General features: G+C 35.7%; 1 protein-coding gene across 1 annotated transcript in view; it reads left to right on the top strand.

Moving 5' to 3' along the window:
* Positions 1 to 4,499: 4,499 nt before the first annotated feature.
* Positions 4,500 to 22,845, top strand: part of mao (monoamine oxidase) — a 41,350-nt gene continuing 23,004 nt past the window's right edge. Inside the window, exons 1-2 of the mRNA XM_084123131.1 lie at positions 4,500 to 4,614; positions 21,790 to 21,884. Coding sequence (XP_083979257.1) covers positions 4,518 to 4,614; positions 21,790 to 21,884 — 192 coding nt within the window. The 5' untranslated portion in view covers positions 4,500 to 4,517. The remainder of the gene's footprint in view (positions 4,615 to 21,789; positions 21,885 to 22,845) is intronic.

The raw sequence follows: 22,845 nt of genomic DNA, 5'->3' as shown, positions 1-22,845 counted from the left end.
CCGCTATACCTTTAAAGTTTGATTTTATGTGATTTGAACTCTTATTTTGGATATCATTGCATAAACATTGTATGCACTACCAATGACTTTTTCATGACTCTAAGTGACTTTTTAACAAACATTTCAGTGAAAGGCATATGCATCTGTCAGAAGTGGGATTTAGGACAGTAATATATATATATATCTTAGTCTTTTATCTATAGTGTGCCCCCCAGCCCTAAGGAGTGCAGAGAGATGGGCTTGTGTTGAGGTCTTGGTAAATTGCTTATTACTCAGATGAGAATGAGATCAATAATGGATTTGGATTAGATGCTCATTATGGACATTAGAATGTAAGGCCTGACAGCCTCATCCTGAAGTGAGTGAGGTTCAAAGAAGATGTTTTTTATATGTCTCATAGTCCGAAGTGTGAGACTAAAGGCAGGACCTAAATGACTACATCCACCAGATGGCAGCAAACTCAGACACAGTGCATGCAAAACAATACAAAAAAAAGGGTACAAAACAAAATAACAAACAAAGTAGGCTAATACACTTTCAAACAAAAAAGTATTTGTAAGTTTTGAAAGACAAAAGGTATACAGGACACTTCTGAGTTGACAAACTTAGTGGATCGTATTCATGAACTACACCTGTGGTTACTCTGCAAAGACACCTGAACTACATCTTTCATTTGGAAGGAAATGGAAATGATACTGCACAAAATTTGGTAAATGACTATATGTCTTTCAGAAATCCTTGAGTTTCTGAAAGACATACATTCTCTAGTTTGTACAACAGATCCTATGGGGTCCCCCAGGTTTGCAACACTATATCCACCTTATTTTTCACATAAGAGTGTACACGGCCATTTGTAAATTGAATGTGTTTTGGCTTCCGGTGTCATCCGCTTCCAGTTATTTTTAGCTGTACAAAAAATCTGGTTATGCTGCTTGATATTGCAAACTGGTGGGCTATTTCTTACCCTATTATTTTAATGTATTGTCGTAATTATAAACACACTGGTTTGTAGTGCAAATAGTTTTTCCATTTACAGCTCACTTGAATTGGAAGTCTCGCACATTCACAGAAAATAGCATACTTCCGTGTTGAAAAATCCTCTTGAACCTATTGGAGGAGCCTACAATATCCTAATGAGTACTCAAGTAAATATGTAAAGTGTCTCAAAACCATGAGATTATAATGTGATCTGGAATACTTCATATTCAGACCACTCATCCGGGTAACTGACCAAAGCTAATTTCATGATTCTCGTATCACACCGCCTACCTGCATTTCAGTTATCGGTTGTAGTGAAAATTGTTTCAGTTGCTAGGTAGATTGGTTTGTACACTTTAAATGACCATTTTAATCTCAGCAGATGCGCAGAGTTCTATAAAAAAAATTATTAATGTCAAGAAACTTCCAATTTGTGTGTCCACAATGTTTATTTATTTATGTATTTATTTATTTATTTATTTGATATGGACATAACAACAGCATTGGACAAACCAGATACATTGTTTTTAGTGTTATAGCAAAACTGCTAATTTGCAACACTTGTCCATAGGAGGCTACACACAAAACACAACACAATACAGTATACAAAACACAATGTATAGTCCAGATATGTCCAGTTTATTTGCATACTTCTCCACCAATGGAAACAAAACTAAAGCAACTGGTTTTACTGGATGCCAAACAGAATGAAAGTCCCCCTGTAGTCAATAATTGTATCCATTAAAACTCATTTTTGATCACCAAAATTACATTTAAACGTTTTTTCCTTGAAAAAAAAAATTCTTCATGACTTAAAATAGCTTGAATGTAAATCTACACCCTTGCCTCATTTAGTTTACACGGTTCTATTAATATGCAAAACAATTAGCCTCCACCTGCTTTGACCTGAATGGTTATAGGTGGATTGTGACGTCAGAAAAACCAGCGATTTCAAACCACGTTTTTGAGACGGTCTTTGGTTCACTGCAGTTTTAAGGAGTAAACTAAACATATATTCTCATTGATATTGTTCATTGAAGCTTAGAGTATTGTGATTAAGCAAGTGTACCTGCTGCATTTACAGTAGATGTAGCATTTTCCTTCAGGTCAGTCCTATATTCGTTATAAAAAATCCGTTTGAATGTCGGCGGCGCTGCAATATCTTGTCCTTTTAACAGTTAAGGGGTTTTCCTTCCAAAATAAAAGTCTTGTCGACAGACTCACTCATAAAGACAGTCTTTGCCGCCATCTAATGGCGAAATAAAGTAACTTCTCACGGTCAGGGACTATTTTTTCCAGCGGAAGGGAGTGATTTTAGTAGGCTACTTCATGAAAGTTGCATTGATACATATTTTTTGGCTTTAATATTTGTATTGTGTGTGGTAACTTGTAACCATTTTATAAGCAATAAGGTACTCAAGGCTAATGATGTATCGTGAATAAGTCACGGTACAGGACAGTATCTTGTACCTTATTGCTACGGAAGTAGCACTTCCTGGCACTGTCACTGGCACACAATGAATTCTGAAGTAGGCCTAGTGAATGCCACAAAAGATCCATCAGTTGTATTCTTCATTTCATGGGAAACAAAGGCTGCATTTGAAGGAGCCTTTGAATTGGGACAGCCTTCGTCACACAGCGGTGATGCAATCGGGGCCTTCCCTCTGAATTGGGACACAGCAACCGTGTTTTCAATGGTCTCTATCTGCTATTAAAAAAAACTGTGTAAACTTCGTAGATCATTTATAATTTTCCACAGTTCATTTTGTCTGGAGATTTTTGCCTACTAAAATTTCTTGGAAAGATATCTTTGCAGTATTTCTTCAGCATAAATTTCTTCAGCAATTCAAAAACACATTAAATAATAGTGCGATCCACTGAAGAGATGTATGTCTACACCATATATCTATGGTCTACACACAGCCTTGATTTCATTCCATAGACTGTAAAAAAAGATGGATGACGCACCTTCACTCTCCTCCATTGTAGAAAAGTGAAGCCACCAATGTCCCAGTGGCGCTGACATCTTGGAACCTGAGTCTGCGCAATAGTGAGCGTGAAGTGGAGCCTCGGTATCAAGGCCTCGCTCACACCTCCACAGAAACATTAAGTAGGCTACAGTTTACTGCAGAGCAACTCATTATGTTGGTGTGAAATAAACAGTTATGGAAATGTAGGAAATTAAAGTTAAAGCCCCATTCTCCTTCCGAAGTTCCCAAAAAAAGTCATTTGGTGCCTCAGTGACTTAGCTCAGAGAAGCTGTCAGTCTCAGCTATCAACCATGACGTCCCTGTTTTTATAATATCAAATAACTAAAACCGAACTTATTTTTTTTTAAAAACTAACACTTCAACTTACATCAGCGTGATAAAAACTACCTAAAATGACAGAAACCATCTTTGGTAAAAATGTATTTGTTAGGTTGTCTCGTGTCCCAGATTACATGGTGAGGGTGGGGCAGAGTTTACAGGACTTTTGTGGCACACTTGTTTCATTCCCTGGCCATTACTATTTATGTAATGAAGTATGAGTGACCCCTGCTGGCATTATTTTGCATCATTCACCTTTAATTTTCTGAAGTGCTGAGGAATTATTTTTTTTAAGTTTTATTTTTTAAGTATGGTATGTTCATCGAGTTACACTATCTCTTCTTATAGGTGAACACGTGCTATGCTGCAAACTGGTCTGGTATAAACTATTAAGAAGAGTACTTTGCTGAGAGCTAAGTAGATGTATGTGCTTGAGGAAATATCATATAGCCTATTTTGTTAATAAATAAATAAATAAAACAGGTTATGAGAACAGTTCCTTGGTTTACAGTAAATTTAGAACAGGGGTTTTAGGCACTCCGCTCCACGTCCTGTCTAACGATGCCCTTAACTGTTCTAAATTCACTGTAAACCACGGCTTCACAGGGCTTATTGCTTTTATATTATTTGAATAATAATATTGTTTAATTCAACACGTGTTAAATATCTTTTTAATTTTTACAATACATTCATACATTCTTTTATTTTCAATTGTAGAATCAAATATTATATATTTACAGCAGGGATTGGCAGTGTTATTTTATGAATATTTATTTGCACAATAATGTTGTACTGTTAAAATGAAAATCAAAATATGTCATCCAGTTCAAACTTAGCTGAACGTGATTTCACCAAGTGCAAATTTTCCTTGATCAACATCTTTGCTGATCCTGCAACAACATTCCAATAAACCAATCAGATATAAGGGACAAGTCCACAGTTTGTCAAGTTTAGGTTAGGTGCTTCTACACCAGTGTTGTTATAATTTACCTCTAGTTTTAGGGATTAGGTAGGCTATGGGTAGAATTGGGTTTAGGGGTGGTATAGGGTTAGGACAAATTTTTTGTTGTTCCAGGACCAACAAAATATTAGCAAAATCATGGTGACTTCGCATTCATTACATACATGGCATGTAGAAGGGCGATTCGGTGCATTTTCCCCAGTGCTCTTCTAATCTGTCTTTCCCAATGATGGGAGGCGGGGGCGGGGCTCAGAACGCTTTGAACACAGATGCGGAGCGGCTCTTCTGCTCTGAGCGCCAGAGAGACGAACAGCACCATGACTGCGAACGCATACGACGTGATTGTGATTGGCGGAGGCATCTCAGGTTAGTCTCATCAAAATAGCGCATACAACTTCATATAATCTCATTGCAATTAACGCACTCTTAAAGAAACTTTGAATGGATGAAGATTACAGGCTGATGACTGTAATGCAGAGTTATGATCATCGTTATTTAGTAATATAAGGCGCGCGACTGACCCATGCTGAACGATTATTCCATTTCCTAAGAAGCTTAGACGCCTTATAACACTGTATTATCGCTTCGTTTAAAAATAATAATGCATATTTACGTTTTAAATAGGACTCTGTTAGTTTGTCGAAAGGAAGGTTTTAGTTCTGCAGACTTAAAGTGAATTTGTTGCCGATGTCACCTGAGCTTGCTCTTTCACTTCCGTGACATGATTATTTCATAATCATAACGCCAGAGGCATAGGCCGTTAAGTGGCATGCAGTGCATCTGTGTAGTTACTATATGACGTGTCAATGAACTTTTTATACTCAACATCAAGATTTTAGTTTCAAATATACGCATAAATTTAAATCACGTTTACCTTGCCTTTAGTTTGTAACATTATGCGCACAATGCATGTATAGGCTAATAACGATAGACAAATGTAACTTTTTTGTTTATAGTAATTTTAGATGAATTATGTAAAACTACATAACACTAGACACAGTTTTCGATGTCAACTACTACCCATCCTTATTACATGGCTCTCTGGAATACTTGATTCTGATTGGTCAATCACAGCAGGGATGTTGTATAACTGTTCACTCATCCATGTGTGAGAATAATTGAATATTGAATATTGAAACTGAATATTCCAACTCAAATCAATATTTCATGTCCATGTATTTATTTGAAAAAGCACTTTAGAAATAATAGTCTTGTTAGATGCAACAGGTTCTCAAAATAGAGGCATTTTTACACTTGAAATTATTAAACTAAGAACATAGTTATTGTTTCACACTGTTGATTAGTAGTTGACATGTTTTGTCATGACATTGCATCTCTCTCTCTCTCTCTCTTCCCCTTGTATATTAATATACATTTTAATCTAAACAGACTCTAAAGAAAATTCCTTAAAATAGGTCAACTATCCACATACACTGCAATACTCGCATGCATATACTTGCAGTGGTGCAGGGCTACATAGCGTAGTTTTAACCCTTATCAAATTGAAAGTGTGAAACATTGCTTTGAAGAATGTTTATGCTGCTCAGGGTTAAATAAGACGTTAAGTGCTGAGTGAAAAGGCTAAACCTTTCGCACTTTGGTATCACAACCCAGTGAAAATAATAATATGCATTGGCCCTAGTGGAGGGGATCTCAGTGTTTTGACCCACTCTTCCCTGGCAAGTTTATTTCACTGAGATTGTAGAGAGATTTATTAATATATTGCACTATGATAGGATGCAGAATTTATTAGAAAATACTACGTGATAAGATCTTTTTTTTTAGTCAGTCCTCCTAGCATGTGTAAAGTATAGAGTAGTGTGAAAGCATAGCATAATGTCTTTACAGTTATAACCTAACAGGAAATTCCATTCCTGTCGTGTAAACGGACTTGTTCCCACAGTGAATGATGCATTATAATATATATATAGACTTGACAATTTAAACCCAGCTCAGAGGGAGTGCACACTGGATGAAATATTGCTTGTGCATGAATGACATTCTTGAAAACAGAATCGAGCAAAACAGGGTCAAGATGTCCTTGTGATAACCTGCTGGAAACGTTCTTTCTTGTCATACAGGTGGTTTTGTCAATTTATTTTTTATGATATGCAAGAGGACCACAGAATCAAGTCAAATGTTTTAGTCTAGATTGTTAAATCTGAAGATAGTAAGGTGTCTGTTTGCAAAGTTGCCCACAGTTTAATAACTCACGACCACCTTATATACCAGTTTGCAATATAACGCACTGTTTCTGTACAGCTGAAATAACTGGAGGCCTCTCTCATTCAAGCTGAAAATGGACAAACCCACTCTTACATAAAAAATAAGGTAGATAGTCAAAAAAGGTGTGCCACTGGAGTGCCAGTCAGACTAATACTCTGCTTGAAGAAAACTAATCAATGTAATCAGTCACTATTATGTAACAAGGCCACACATGTTGCACTATGGACCCAGTATCACCCAATTCATTACTATAAAACCTTTTATCAGCAACAGAACTTTGATTCCCTGCCAAGTTTCTAGCAGTCAGTGCTTAACAAACTGCACGTTTGAGTCTGTAAAACATTTGTCATTCGTGCATGTGTGCGATATTGCACATCATCAGTAGTTTGAGGCTACACAATTCAACTTCTGGTCAAAGTTGCCGTGCAATTCCTGCAGTGGCATACGTTATGTTTTATGATATGTATAATCTGATTTGTCCAGTATTGCACTTTTTTCATTGCAGTTATATGAAGTAGAAAAGAGTAGAAAGACAAAAAATGTCCTTTCATAAATTGGTTGTCATCTTATAGTTGTTGAATATGCAGATGTTTCACCTGCTGGCCTTTGAAGGAGATCAGAGTTTACTATTCTAACCAAACCTCAAAATGAGTTGCTTCAGGGACCTTTTAATAACGACCCAGCACTCCCTGTAAATCTAATTACTATGTGCAAAGCTACTGGAGGTGCTTGGGGAGACAACACTTTGGCAGAACTGGTAAACAAAACTGACAACTCATTTTTTATGCTCCCCAGGATCCTAGAACATGGGAGGGCTGATGTGTAATATTTGTGTCTGTTGTCAAGTGCTACAGGCGCTGTGCTTGACATAGAGGAGAGACAACTGACGTCTTTCGGCTAAACAATGGAAATGACACCTTTACTTTTATTGTTTCATGTCAACAACTGAAGTATATTGTCACTGTTGTAAATACAGTTTACATTTATTCCGTTTTCATTTTTTAAAGGTGAAGTGTGAGTGTGTCATTTCCTGTACAGTATCTGAGTAAAGCATGGCACTAGCAACGTCAATGTCATTGGTTCGATTCCCAGGGAATGCATAAACTGATAAAATGTATAGCCTAACTTAAATGCAATGTTGAAGCCATTTTGGATAAAGGCATCTTCCAATTTCTAAAATATGGGTGTGCAAAAGTGGCTGTCATGATACTAGGATGTTTTAGATGGTTGCTAGGGTGTTACCATTTGGTTGTTAAGGTGTTCTGGTTGCTAGGGTGTTGTTAGGTGGATAATTTCAAAACAAAAGAGCCCAAGTCTCTATTTCGTTTGGTCTCTAAAAGAGAGACTCAAGCCGAATCCATTGTAAGTTTATTGGCCATTTTAAAATAAAAATCGCAAGTCAAGCTGCTTAGAAAAGTTATGGCACATAACTTTATATCTTATATCTATCTTAACCATATAACCATATCTTATTATATGGTTATATCTCTTCAACAAGTTGCACAGTTTGAAGTATCATTAAGTTCGTAGCACAAATTTCACATGGCAAAGTTTGTTCACATTTTGGTGTTTGTATTAATTTTTTCCTCTCTCTGTCATTGGTCAGAAAAACAAAATCCTTTTTTCCACCATCTGGCCAAACCATTCATTGTTTAGCCATTCCGTTCTCGGCCAATCCGTCCCAGCCGGTACGGATATGGTTTAATTTTCCACTGTGGGGCTGATAACAGAGCTGTTTGGAATGTAATACAAATGTGTCAGTTGTTGCCTTCACAACGCAAGAGTTTATAGACGGTATATGTAAATAGTGACTGGGTTATGGAGGATGATCAGATATATCTATTATTAACTTGTTTACTTCACTCAAATAGCACGCTTGGACAGCTACGGAGAAACTGGTAACCATTGGTTGAGCCAGTTTGAATGTGTTGGAATGGACGAAATGTTCAAATAAACAGAGTAATGCTGATAGCACCACAGAGCACCTATGTTTACTCCTCAGAGAAATCAACCTGCAGATGACTTGCTGATAGTTAAATGTGCATATCAAGCTGAGAAATTAGAAAGTATTTTTGCATAATTACTTCGCCTTTATGTGCTTACATGTACAAATAGGTGTCAGAAACAGTTTTACAACTGAACATACTGAGAAGTGTTTCAAATAACAAAAGCATTAGGGAGTTGTTTTGCCCAGAACTCTAGTAGGTCTCAGCAGCAGCTCTCATGGGGTGAGCAAGTGAAAGGCAGGAATTCCACATCTAATTGCAGAGGCTGTTGACACTGACGCTTCCCGGTGAGTGCCCTGCTCTTACTAAAGAACTTCGGCATTCCTACTTTGGAAGTCAGCCAGAAAATACAGGAAACATGTAGATTCACAGGCCAGTTGTGTGGTGTGTCAGAACAGATCACTTTTGCAGTGTGTTTTGTACTTCTTGATTCATTACGTATACCGGTTCAAATGTGTATTTTTAATGATGGCTTTGCAAAGTACACTACCATTCAAAAATTCATTAAATTGATCAAAACAATTGACCGCAAAGACATTTAAAATGTTACAAATGGTTTGTGTTTCAAATAAATGCTTTCTATTCATCAAAGAAGCCTGAAAACTAAATCAAAGTCTTAGCAACAATATTAAGTAGCACAACTGTTTTCAACTGATAATATAAGAAATGTTTCTTGACCACCAAATCAGCATATTAGAATGATTTCTGAAGGATCATGTGACACTGAATACATTTTAAAAAAATATATAAATTGTAATAACATTTTGTAACATCATAATTTTGACTGTGTTTTTGATCAAATAAAACTTGCTGTAGAACGGTAGTGTAAAACATTTGTCTGCCAGGTCTTGCACAGAATTAGCTGTAAAATAAACTGACTTTATGCTGCTTCAATTGCATGCAGTTAAACATTTCTCAATTTTGTCGCCTCAGACACTGCCACATTGCTGGTGGTTGCAGTCACTCGTGTTCATGTAAATGACCAGCTCTCAGACAATAAAATACTTCTGGTTGCTTTGTCGCAAATAAGGCAACAGCATCCCTTCATAATAAAGAAAACAATGTTTATTCCAGTAATAAATGGATCTCTGAAGATCAATGTAAGCACAATTGCAAACATTGATTTTTAGATTGACTTTCATAGTGGTAAAACAAACATATGAACTTGGAAAAATATGTCTGCAAAATGCTTTTAGAGTGCTAGGGAAATACTCAGATGCCTTTTTGCTGTGTCCTCTTAGCTTGTGTAAACAAACGTCATTGGCCTGTTTTTTCCCCCACTGAACCACGCAGAGCCTGACTCCAGCTTGACTGGCTTCGTTATGCAACTTAAGATAATACCGCTCTGTTTCTCTGTTAGACGAACAACTGTCCTTGGGATTGCCAGGAGAACATGCCATTTCACTGATCTCTCTAATTTGTTTTTCAATAATGCATCCAAACGTCAGTGTTGCAGCATATTGGAGAAAGCAATTGCTTCTAAGAACGTGAAACATCATGAACTGTTCTCACGTATGTCACGTATATATATGCATGCTCATTTTCCCTATTTTTACATTTAGATCACTTTTGCCATCCTCTAACGTTCACTTAAAGTTAATCTTTAAAAAAAACAGTCATTTTAAAAAAGCTGTTAAATATAATCTTTAGCTCATCTCAGTGTCACGAACTGTCAGTTTAGTTTTCATTCTCATGAACTTTTAGTTTGCTTATCATTATTTCCTGTTGTCTTTGTTCACGTTTCCCGCCACTTGTTTGTTACCATGGAAATTCATTTAATCATCACAGCTGTTCGTTTTTGAGTTCGTTATCAGGGTTGTTCCTTTGTTTCCTCAGTTCTTGGTCGGTTGTTGTTTGTGTCCAGAGCACATTGTTACACGTGCTGGATTATTCTGAGTTTATTTTAGCATTAAATCTCCTAGTATTTGGAACCTGTCTGACTCTTCATCATCTTTGGATTTTCATATTGTAACACTCAGAATGATAATTTTTTATTATAATAATCGTTTTCATACTGTACACATTCTAAATTCTAAATTCTAGGGATGCATGATGTATCGGCCACCATATCGGTATCGGCCGATATGTTTATTTTTAATGTTGACGTTATTGGCCCAATGAGAAAATTTGGCCGATATATTAAAGCCGATAAATAATGGATTGGTTCCTTCAGCTGAGACACTTCAGATGCGCACTGTTTGCCATGATGGTTTTGAATTGCTTGAAATATGATTGGAATCACTTCAAAAAACAAAAATACAGTTAAGTGCAACGTGCAGCACAAGTCTGTCATATAGGCTACAATAAAATTATAATGAGAACATTATAATTGTGTGCTTGCATGGATTTTAATGTTGAGACTTTTGTTTTTGTAATCAGGCTCTCAAAAATATATAATAAAAATTATATTTAGATTTATCGACCAATATATTGGTTATCGGCTTTCAAATATAAAGAATTATCGGTTATCGATATCTGCCAAAATTGTCGTATTGGTGCATCCCTACTAAATTCACTTGTAGCAATTTATTAGACAAAATTTGACAGTTTTGAAATTGAACATTTATTGTTATTGGTATAACATGAGCATATTTATCTGTTGATCAGTATTGGATAGAATTGTTATATTGGTCCATTCCTACCTTTTTTAAGAAGTCAAAGAACCCCTTTCAAAGTACTGGTTACTGTCTTGTGGGATAATTGATGAATGAGCTGCTTGCTAAAGCTGACATTAACATTTTAATTGAGAAATTCCTTGAGGGATGAACCACAGACTGAAAGGTGGCCTGTGTCACCTCCCATTAACAGCATGGTCAGTGTTAATGTGTTGTGATAATGTGATTGTGCAATTACCTCCACAGCTGACAGACATAGCCTTTGATTCTTCTTGGTCTGTAATATCAGGTTTAATCAGGGTTGGTAAGAGTGCAAACAAAGCAATTAGGTTTAGATTGTGGTATTAATACAGATGGTGTTTTGTAATCTAATATAGTTCTAGACCTGACCTTTCAAACAGAGTTGTAAACTAATCCTGCCTATTTTGGAAAAAGACATATTAACTCAGAGAAAAAGTGCTTATACGGTTACAGGTTAATTGTTTTTAAATGTGACACAGTGTTGCAATTACTCTTGCCAAATTTTACAAACATAAATGCACAGTAAATAACGTGAATATTTCAGATTTTCATATTACTTGTTTGCATTGCCTATGAATGTTGCCTGCATGAATGCACTTAAGTTACATATTTAGTTCTAGATTTAAATATGGATTTAAAATTTATGATAAAACATTTCTTAAAGAAATAAAATCATAACATTTGGCCTTTAAAAGTTGTAGTTCTCATTTTGGTTAAGTATGGATGGTTTTTGATGGTCAATAGCAGCATCTCATAATTGTGCAGTAGGTGAAGAGAACACCTGTTCTTCTCACAGAACAAATTGATATGCTGCATAAATCCAGATCAGACCTATAAACTGATATGTCGTGTGATTTATTGTCTTAACCTTTAATTTGTTGTCTTATTGAAAACCCTAACCTTGTTATGTCATGTCATTTAGAGCTAGAGTGCACAGCAGATTCTTGTTCCCAGTGAATACAGGAAGGTAATTGGTGTAGATTTACCTTTGCCAAGCGACTGCATCTTTATATGTACTGTTGCCATGGCAACCCATCCACCCTCAGACTCTTGCTTCCCAGTAAATGGCCCGTGAACTGGTGCCAACAAAGGGAGTGAATCCTAAATATGTTGTTTTATCATAATCAGCTAGGTCTCTAATAATATTGAACAAGGTCAGAGGAAGTTTTTAGACCCAACACAGTTGGTCCTAAATCCTCTATTAGGGCACAAAAATCAAGCACTGCTTGTAAAATATCACTATTAGAATAATAGATATATTTATCCTACTGGAGCTTGCTATTACTTTCAAAATTTCCCAGATCCACAGAACATGTTGTTTAAATGTATAGTTGTTTAAATGCAACATCTTAAGATGAAGAAATGAAATGGATGGGAAAATACAAATTAATTGGGTGGAAATGCCAAGAATAGAAGAAAACAAGAGGCTGAAAGGGTTAGTTCACCCAAAAAAGAAAATTTATGTCATTAATTCATTACTCACCCTTGTGTCGTTCAAAACCCGTAAGACCTTCGTTCATCTTCGGAACACAAATGAAAATATTTCTGATGAAATTCGAGAGCTTTCTGTCCCTCCCATAGGCTGCAACATTATAACTACTTTCAAGGCCCAGAAAGGTAGTAAAGACTTAAAATAGTCCATGTGACTACAGTGGTTCAACCTAAATGTTATGAAGCGACGAGAATACTTTTTGTGCGCAAAAAAACCCCACTTTATTCAACAATTTCTTCTCTTCCGTGTCAGTCTCTGACGCTGTTTTCATCACTTCATATTCATAACATTAAGGTCAGGGGCGTCATGCAAGCCAAAATTCTGGGGGGGCACAATCTGAGACGTTGCAATTGTTTTCTGATGGGTGATATGGATCATGATAGGAGGGGTCAGGGGGTTTCTCCCCCTGAAAATTTTTAAATTCTGGCTGCTAAACATACCATTTCAATGCAGTTTGGGAGGGACAGAAATACCTTAACGGAGCTAGCAGCAACCCTCCTCTATCTGAGGACTAAGTTAAAGTATCTATTTTGTAAGTTTATGTAAAAGACAGGTTGATGAAAGAACTGTAAGCTCAAATTCAAAAGCTTTTGAAGTCTGCTTCATTAAAGCATGTTTACACACACACTTACTGTACACTTAGGCCTACTACACTTAGGCCTACTACACATGATTTTAAAACAGTACCATTGCAGTTTTTATGTTATGATTTTAAATTGGTATGCGACCTAAGAACGATCTTACATTAAAGGTACATAAAGGTGCTGAGGTCTGACTTTGTGGTGCTCTGAAATTAAGTTATTTTAATATTAATATGTGATGAAGGACTTTGAAAGAAGTTTGACAGATTTCAGTGCTGAATAAGGTTAACACTACCCCGTTTATTTGAAAATGGTTAATATTTGACAGAAATGTAAAAAAGTAATCAAATCAAATGTAATATGTACGGAAGCGTATTGCATTCACTTGAGGGAAAATAATCTACTCTGTTTTTCTGAATTAACAAGTTAATTATCTCAGAATTACGAGATAATTTTTCATGAATAAAAAGTTTTTGCTCTGTTTTTCTGAATTAATGATTTAATTATCTCAGAATTACGAGATAATTTTTCATGAATAAAACGTTTTTGCTCTGTTTTTCTGAATTAATGACTTAATTATCTCAGAATTATGAGATAATTAAGTCATTAATTCAGAAAAACAGAGCAAATATTTTGTATGAAAAATTATCTCATAATTTTGAGATAATTAAGTCATTAATTCAGAAAAATAGAGCAAAAACTTTTTATTCATGGAAAATTATCTCGTAATTCTGAGATAATTAACTCGTTAATTCAGAAAAACTGAGCAAAAACTTTTTTTCATGAAAAATTATCTCGTAATTCTGAGATAATTAACTCGTTAATTCAGAAAAACAGAGTAGATTATTTTTCCTCAAGTGAATGCAATACGCTTCCGTAAATATGTAACATTACTTTAGTAAAATCATTGAAATACTGTAGTTACACTGCTCATTATTATGTTTCAAAACCGATCAGATAACATTACTATGGCTTTGTATGGCAGTAACGTTAGCCAGCTAGTTTACGGTTAGACTAGGCTAGCTATCCATAATGTTACACTGACACAACTTAAGTTAATGCTCTGAATTCGCAGCTAATATCAAATCCATAACTTTTTGATCAAGTTAAAATTTCCAGGTCAACCACAAATAATCCCACTACCTTTTAATATCATCCGATAACTAATTCAATGCCGATTTGTTGCTTTGCCCACTTACCACTTCAAGACCATCTGTATAACATTGCCAGCTCAACGTGCGAGACGAGTGAGTTGCTTGAACATACACAGCAAAGACGCGCGTAGCGCTCTAGATTTGATATACACAGACACCATATTAGGAAAAAGGGGCGGGCTGATGCTGACCGATTTATTACACATCCAGAAGAATACATTTGAGTCGTTATAGGCTCTGGTATATTATGGAGCATAAAAGGAATAAAGTTGTGACAAAAAAATTACCAGGGAGGAAAAATCTGCCTGAAAACATTCACTTTGAATGGGCATGACGCCACTGATTAAGGTTGAACCACTGTAGTCACATGGACTATTTTAACAAGTCTATACTACCTTTCTGGGCCTAGAAAGTGGCTATAATGTTGCAGTCTATGGGTGGTCAGAAAGCTCTCGGATTTCATCAAAAATATCTTAATTTGTTTTCCAAAGATGAATGCAGGTCTTAAGGGTTTGGAAAAGACATGAGGGTAAGTAATTAATGACAGAATTTTCATTTTTGGGTGAACTAACCCTTGAAAGAGCATTACTCTTTTCCAGTCAAAGACGTGCTCTTTGATCTCCCAGATTTCTCTTCAAAGAAAGTTTGACCTTTTCCTCAATGGTTTGACAATCCCACTGGGTTCATTTTTCTCCTGTTGTGTGGTGGATGTTATTCTGTTGCATGCTTTACAGTTGAATTCAAGTCTTTATTTAATATTTAAACTGAATTAGTCGTGCTAAACATATGCATCTTTTTAGAGCCAGGATGTACATCAAAGTTCAGTTTTATTTAGAGCCATTAATGTTAATGGCCAAAAATGATGTCCGACCTAGGAAAATTTACATTTTCACCCTTTATTTACATATTATGAAAATTTTGTTATTGTAAGTATAGTGTGTAGTTGGCTTTGAAGTCAATTGTTTTATTTGTGATAACAAAGTGAAACATGCCAAATTGTGCAGACATAATTTTTTTCCACGACAGTTTAAACAGCTTCCAGTTGTTAAAAATAATAACTACAGTATCTCTTCCCTGAAGATTCCCTGAATTACCTGAATACTTAAAATACAATACAATACTTCCCTGAAGTAAGGTGATGGCGTCCCGTCAAGAAGCTACTATCACTACCTCAATCACACATGAGCACACAGGTCTTTAGCATCTATTCACTCTCACCGTCCTTCTCAGGTGTACGCTGGTTTGACACAGGATCATTAATACTAACTCAGAGTATTACAGCCTCACCCCGAGTGCGGCTCTATAGTCTTCAAACACTATCACTGTCTCTGCGGTGGTCTTTTGGCCACAACAACCAAGTGAGTCTCCTGAATAGAAAGATGCATGTACATTTAAATCATACAGTAAAAATCGATGTCACTCAAGTCTTCTTCACTGTGATTTGTTCTGGTGATTGGTTTGTAATGATCTAAGCTAATCATATGACTGTTAGTACTACTGTGTTAAGCACTTTTTGGTTAAGTATATTATGGCCTTTGACCTGAGCATCCTTAGTCTGCATTTCTCTGTACATTTAATGTTGAAAATACCCATTACATAAAATATTTCTATCACACAGGCTGTCATACAAAGAAATTATGAACACATGCAAAAACAAGATAGAAGGCTATGTTGTAGTCAGTATTCTCTGTGTAGTAAAATAAAACCTGTAAGCTGTAGTTAGCATTTTTTGCCAAAACTTTTTGTCAGATAAATACCCTAACCAAGTTTAGTGTGTTCTGCTCGTATATTTAAAATAATAATAAAAAATAAAAAAAGATGTGATTTTTTACATTTTAGACTCATTATCACTGTATCATTTGGCAACAAAGTTAGTCTTGGGTATTTATTAGTCCTTGGCTTATTTCGCAGAGCAGTGTTTCAGTAGCAGTATCATGATTGGTGGGATGATATTTTAAGCTTTTTTGGCTTGGTGACTTTTTTCAAAGATAATTGTCCGTATTTCCACTGTATTTTGACCCAAATTGGTTCTTTTTGCTTATATTTCTGTTTTGGAAGGAGTAACTGCAACTTGATACTCAGTCTAAAAGTGTAGTTCATCAAAAAAATAAAAAATCTATCATTTACTCACCTACATGTTATCTGGCAATTGTCATTTTTCCAACATACTTGTCCAAAAGGCGACTATATAAGACTATAGAAAACCAATTGATTTGTGTTAGTTTGCACAGTGCATTTAATTTAAGCTATTTTTAGTTAAAGTTGTGTAAACAATAAACAGAAGACATGATGAAGTGAAGGCTGGAAGTTGGGTTTGAAGAATAAGGGTGGAGGACTAGAATGCAGAAACTACTTGAATCAATATATAAACTGGCAGGATGTCCAACTCTGAGACACAGTTGAACGACTGACGCATTTGCACAGATGTGAGCCCCCACTGATAAAAAAAACATGACTAAAAACATGTAACCACATGTGCATGTGCACAGACCAACAATTCAAATATTTAGCAGATTTGCTGTGTGAAAGGCTACAATTGTGAGCTAATGAAAGTCAAACGCAAAACTTTCTTGAGCTTGAACACACTTTGAGATTTTTACTGTGCTTTTACTGTTAATGTCTCCAGTATTTATTGTAAACATGTTGTTTTTAGCAAAGCGCAAGCTTCATTTTTGTATTCACTTGTGTGTGTTAACTTGGCAGAGGCAGAGTTCAGTCAGTGTGGTCCCTTCAGCGCTGCACTCGAATGACAAAGACCACAGCTACTATTGTGTTTCTGCCAACTTCAAGTGTTTTTCCAGCTTTTCCTGACCATTTTATGTCTCTGAAAGAAGAAAATATATGCTTGTGAGCCAGCCTTCCCTTACGAAAAAGAAGTTTATTCAAGTGTTCTATTAGTATACTTCTCTTAAACTAAAAATAAGAAAGTATACTTTCAGTCTACATTTTGTATGCTTCTCAAAAATATACTTTATGTACTTCTCAGAAATATACTTAAAATTACACTAAAGTGTACTTGACTCTTACTGAGAGAAAACTCCAAGTATATTTGGCCTGTACTTGTACTCAATCTTTTGATCGAGATATACTTAAAAGTATAATTAAGTATTCAAAGTATACTTGGCTTGTAGTTGTGTTAACTCTTTTGATCGAGTAGCCTATTAAATATACTTTTTTTACATAGTTTTTCATATACAGTCTTATGAAACTTACATTGTTTGAAATATTGATTAGAATATTGATATAAAACAGATATGTTTCTAATTCTGCGTATCTGAATTTTTGTGTAGGCTAGTCCATTTGACACATCTTCTAGTACAGAATCTCCGGATCAAAACACAGGAGAAGAAGAAGCTGAAACAAGTGATAGAAGATTGCTCACTCAAATGTAAAATAACGTGATCATCAAACATTAAACAGCGTGTAAATCAAAACTGCTTAATATTTCCAAATGAAATGAAGCGTATTTAAATGAAATGAAGCGTATATATATAATATATAAGTATAATGTTATGTTCACTTAAAGAAAACTTACAAGTATACTTGCAGTATAAACTAGTAGTTTACTGAGAGTACACTTCAGTGTGTACTTTCATAAACTAAAAAAATGTACTACTTATATTAAAATCTTACACTTATAGTACACTTACATGTATACTTTTATATACTAAAAGTGGGCCAATTTAGTCCCAAGCTGCCTTTGAAATAGTACACTCACAAGTTTACTACAAGTACACATTGATATTAGTATACTTACTACATAAAGTATACTTAAAAATATACTTGAACATTACTTAAGTATACTTCATAAAATGAAGGTCGTAAGGGTTCTCAAACGTGAGAGACCGATCTTTCTCAGATCTCACAGCTATTTATGTAAAAAGAAAATTATCAGTTCAATCAAGGAGTTACAAACAGAAATTAATGCCACATATGGATCATATAATATTTTATACACATCATAGAGCTTTCAGATCTGTGTGTTTATGAGTATGCATGACTTTGTTTGCGCTGTGCTTGATATGATAGCATCAGATAGGCCAGTAGTTGCTGACACGTGTGAAATATGAGGTTTCGTTGAATTGGTTTTTGGAACAATTCCGTCCTCCATTTCTTTGGGTTGAGACTTGAATACCTCCGCCTCACGCCACCTGGTTAAATAATCAGATTTCACTGCAGCGCATCTGTCTGTGAGCTCATTTGTCGTTTTGTGTCTCCGCTTTGTTCAGATAGGCAGCAAATTTGCTTACCTATGTTTAACTTACCAATGTTTAGGTTTTTTTTGTTTTCTGAGCAGCAAAAAACATGTTTACAAACCTGATCCAAACCAGACTTTTAGTTTGAATGCTGGAAATTCATATTTTTCCCCCCTTATTTTGGATACATATGTTACATCATGCAACGTTTGTAATATTGTCCAGAGCTGTATTCGAATATCATTTTGCTCACCTTTTCGTCATATAGGGCCAGATCTACAACCCTCTTTTGGCGTTAAAAAACTCAGTTCGAAAATAGCGATGAAAAGTTAGTTTTGCACCCTTATTGCACATGTATTTATAGGAGTTTTCCTTCAGCCGGCTACATTTATGGGCGCAGAGTATTTAAATATATCATGCAACGTAATTTACTAAGGTTTGCGGTGATCAATTCAGTGGTATTTGCTACATTATTATTTACCGCCCAATGAAAGCATGTCTTATCCGATTTGGTACTTGAATTTGTGCATTGTCAGTAAATCACTTTCAAAAAATTCCACTCCCATCTGCGTTTTTAATAGATTGCGGCTGCATTGCATATTTGCCCTGTTTAGTAAATCCGACTATGTAGTGAGTGTCTTTGAGTGTCTTTGTCTTTTCACCCTGTGAGTTCAGCATCATGATGGGATGTCATGATATATGGGATGGGATGACATGAGCTGAGACTTAATGTCTATTTTTCATCCTTTTCTTTCACACTGACATCCACTCTGTTGTTGAATGAGACTCTCTTGACATCGTGCTAACGCATATAGTAACCGATGTTTACACGTAATATTGACTACGCTGTCTGAACAAACAGATCAGATTTCATCACTTGCAAAATGGGCAGTCAGTTCTAAATATCAGATTTGAAAACCAAATTGCATTTGTGAGTAGTGTGAGCAAAGCCTTGGAGGTTAAACCAAAAAATAATTTAGTAAAACAATCATTTCAAACCTGTCAGATATCAGCCTTCACAGCTGTGGCTAGGTTTTGTAAGCCTCTGCAGTTTATATGGGTCACTACCGGCCACAGTAGCCAAATCATGGAGAGTGTTTCAGATGTTTGTCCTGGGTGTTTGGATAAACTGTTTGTCTGGGTGTTTGCAGTATTATGTAAGATTTCAAGGTCATGCTTTTGCCTCAGATGTCCTCTGCTGCATTGTCACATCACTGTGGCTATAAGCACACAGCATTTAAAAAAAATGGGTTAATTTTTCTATTTGTGAATTTATTTATTTTTAATGTTTGACATGCCATGACTCCATTCGAAACTATTTTGAACTGCTTTTATATAAATGTTGTGTAATAATTTTACTTGCAGCTTTTTTAACCATATATTAGTTGTCGTAGGGACAAAAGGCCTTTAAAAAAATAAATATATTTATCATTATTAATAAATTAACAATATAAATTTGGAAAAATAATGTCCACCTTATTTGTCAAACTACTCATAAGCTACTTTTATTGTAGCTGAGTGCAGTCTGGAAATGTCCTACTTTTGTTTCTTACATGGTAAAATCCACATCATCAGAAATTCACGGGAGCAGTTTTACTTCCTCTGTAAGGAGAGGAAGTGTTTGTGCTTGTGTGTGTGTGTGTGTGTGTGTGTGTGTGTGTGGAGACAGGAAACTTATGTGAATTGGTGTTTGGCTTTTTTTTTCCCATGCAGGGAACCTAGTTTTCACTTCTGGCTTCCAGTTGTGAGCTTATTGCTGACACTATAATCACTACACAGCCTCAGGGGTTTAAACAGGAATCCAATGATTACAGGGAAGATACAAAGATAATGTAACTGTTTTATACTAATGTTTTTCCCCAAGGGACATATTTAGGCCTGTTCACACCAAGAACGAGAACTATATTAGTGTCCACACCAGCGGACAATATCGTTCTGTTTATTTTAAATGCATGCTGCAGTTTTGTCGTCTGCCGCTTTAAATGCTCAAGCTTTTTAAAGTTGGAAGGATTCTGATTGGCTGTCAATGTTTTTATCGTTCTTTAGTTGGATATTTAGAACTTTATCGTTATTTTAATCGTTCTTAGTGTGAACAAGCCTTTAGATTCTGTGAAGATTTTTTTCTTTCTTTCCCATTTACCCATAACACAAAGGCTTCAATAATAAGGCCCGAGTCTGTGAGTGAGTTTCAGTCCAGTTGGTGATGTCATTTGCACTATAGGCTCAGTGCTGTGTTGTCACTATGAATTACATTTTTCTTTTTCTTTTGATCATGTACTTTTGTTTATATTTCTTGAAACTTTAACATTTGGCTTTCTGTGATAGACTAAACATTGTTATTGTGAGATTGGACTGATTAAGTATGTCACCAGGTAATTTCAAAGTATAATAAAATAGAAAACAGTTGCTTTTTAATTGTAATTTAATTCGTTTTAATTTGTTATCACGTTTGTGGCAATTCCTGGGAAATGTTGGCAGAGCAAGTAATAACCACAGGCCAAACAAGAACTGCATTAAAACATTGTTGTTGAACCCTGCAGATTTCCACAGACTTGGAAACACCCACTATTCACAAAGTTCCACACATCCCCTACTCCTTGCGTGTTCATTAAATGCTTTGGCTTATTTGATTATAGTTTCAGTTACTGCTTATACAGTAGCACTCCCAGTCCATTTGACTAATTTTAGCAAACATCAGCACAGAAAAATATAAAAATGTCAGCTCACATGTGGCTGGCACATTTGCCAAGTATTTTACATTGTACAAGGCAAGCCAGACCCTAGTGCCTTCCCATTGGAGGTTGAGGCAAGTGATGTACAAAGTCTTAATATTGTTCACATAGAAGAGGTTTAAATATGTAGATTTTATTTTTTTAAAGGCCATTCATAATATCACACACAATAGAAAGCCTGTAAAAATGGTAGCTATGCAGTCAGATAGGAAATATGTTTTCAAGACAGGAACGACCTTTAATATTATAAGGACAGAAACGGTTTGGAAATAGTTATTTTCAACTAGACCACAGGCTTCCAGCATCTTAAATGTACTCTAAAGTTTCCTTAAGTTTTTGAAGCTTAGCGGTTAGCCAAAGTGCTGGTGAAACAAGTTCTGATTCATTTGCCCCTCTCTCCTCATCATTTCTTGTTGTCTCCCCTATAAAAATAAGTCTTCTCAAAGACAAGTATAGTAAATATTGGTGCATATGTCTACTAAAATCTTACACTGCATTTCTACACTCCCTATTGACAGGTCTGAGTGCTGCCAAGCTGTTGGTGGAGAGCGGCCTGAATCCTGTCCTCCTGGAAGCCAGGGACCGAGTTGGTGGAAGAACCTTTACTGTTCGGGTAAGATACTCAACTCATGGAATCAAATAAAATTACTTCATTTCAGCACAAATGGTCTGCTTCTACATGTGTGTTAAGACTATAGTCTGTAGTCACAACGGGCGTGCGATATGTTTTGCCTACATTAAGATTGTAATTATTGTTTAAACAATGTGCAAACATTATGTTACTTTGGAAAAAAAAAAAAAAACTCGCTCCACACACTTACTGTGATGTAAGTGATTTCAAGTCAAAAGTGTATTTTTAAAACGTTATTTATGTAATTGTAATTGCATTTATGCCACCTTTGAGCTGCATTCAACGGTCTGTAAATGCATCTAAATGTCACTTCAGATTCTTCAGCTTCTGATGCTGGTGACATTTGATTGGTAACAGCCCTATAGTGCTATAGCCCTATTGTTATAATTAAATTGAATGATTAAATGTAAGAATTTTACATAAAGTTGTTCCATTCCACAAAAGGTTCTTTATAGTGGAATAAGGTTCTTTAGATTATTCAAATGTTAATTTACACTGAGAGTAACATGGTTCTGTTAAGAACTGTTGAATGAAAGGTTCTTTGAGGAGCCAGAAATGGTTCTTCTATGGCATTGCTGAGAAAAAAACCTTTTGGAATCTTAATTTTTTGAAGTGTAAGGGGGCAAATATTGCACCTTAACATAAATGTTCATTTCTGTCACTGCTGCAAACTAACCGTTGAGCTGAATATGAAGAAAATGAACGTTTCTGAATTCAGCTGTCTATGACATCCCTAAATCAGCCAAGGTACCTGCACAAAAACACACTCAGCAAAATTTGCTATCAAAATATCAGGATTTAGTCAATGTTGCACACTCTTAGTTAAGTCTTTCTTTAGTTGCACAGGCTGGCATCCCACTGGATGATTTTTTTCTCCCGATTTTTAGTCATGAACTCAATTATGAAGTCTTTCGAGTCAAGTCGGATGCTTGCCACCACGGCG

Source organism: Abramis brama (assembly GCF_963993115.1).
Source record: "Abramis brama genome assembly, chromosome: 8".
Classification (NCBI taxonomy): domain Eukaryota; kingdom Metazoa; phylum Chordata; class Actinopteri; order Cypriniformes; family Leuciscidae; genus Abramis; species Abramis brama.
The sequence above is the reverse complement of the archived record's forward strand: the minus strand, read 5'-3'. Positions and strand labels throughout refer to the sequence as shown.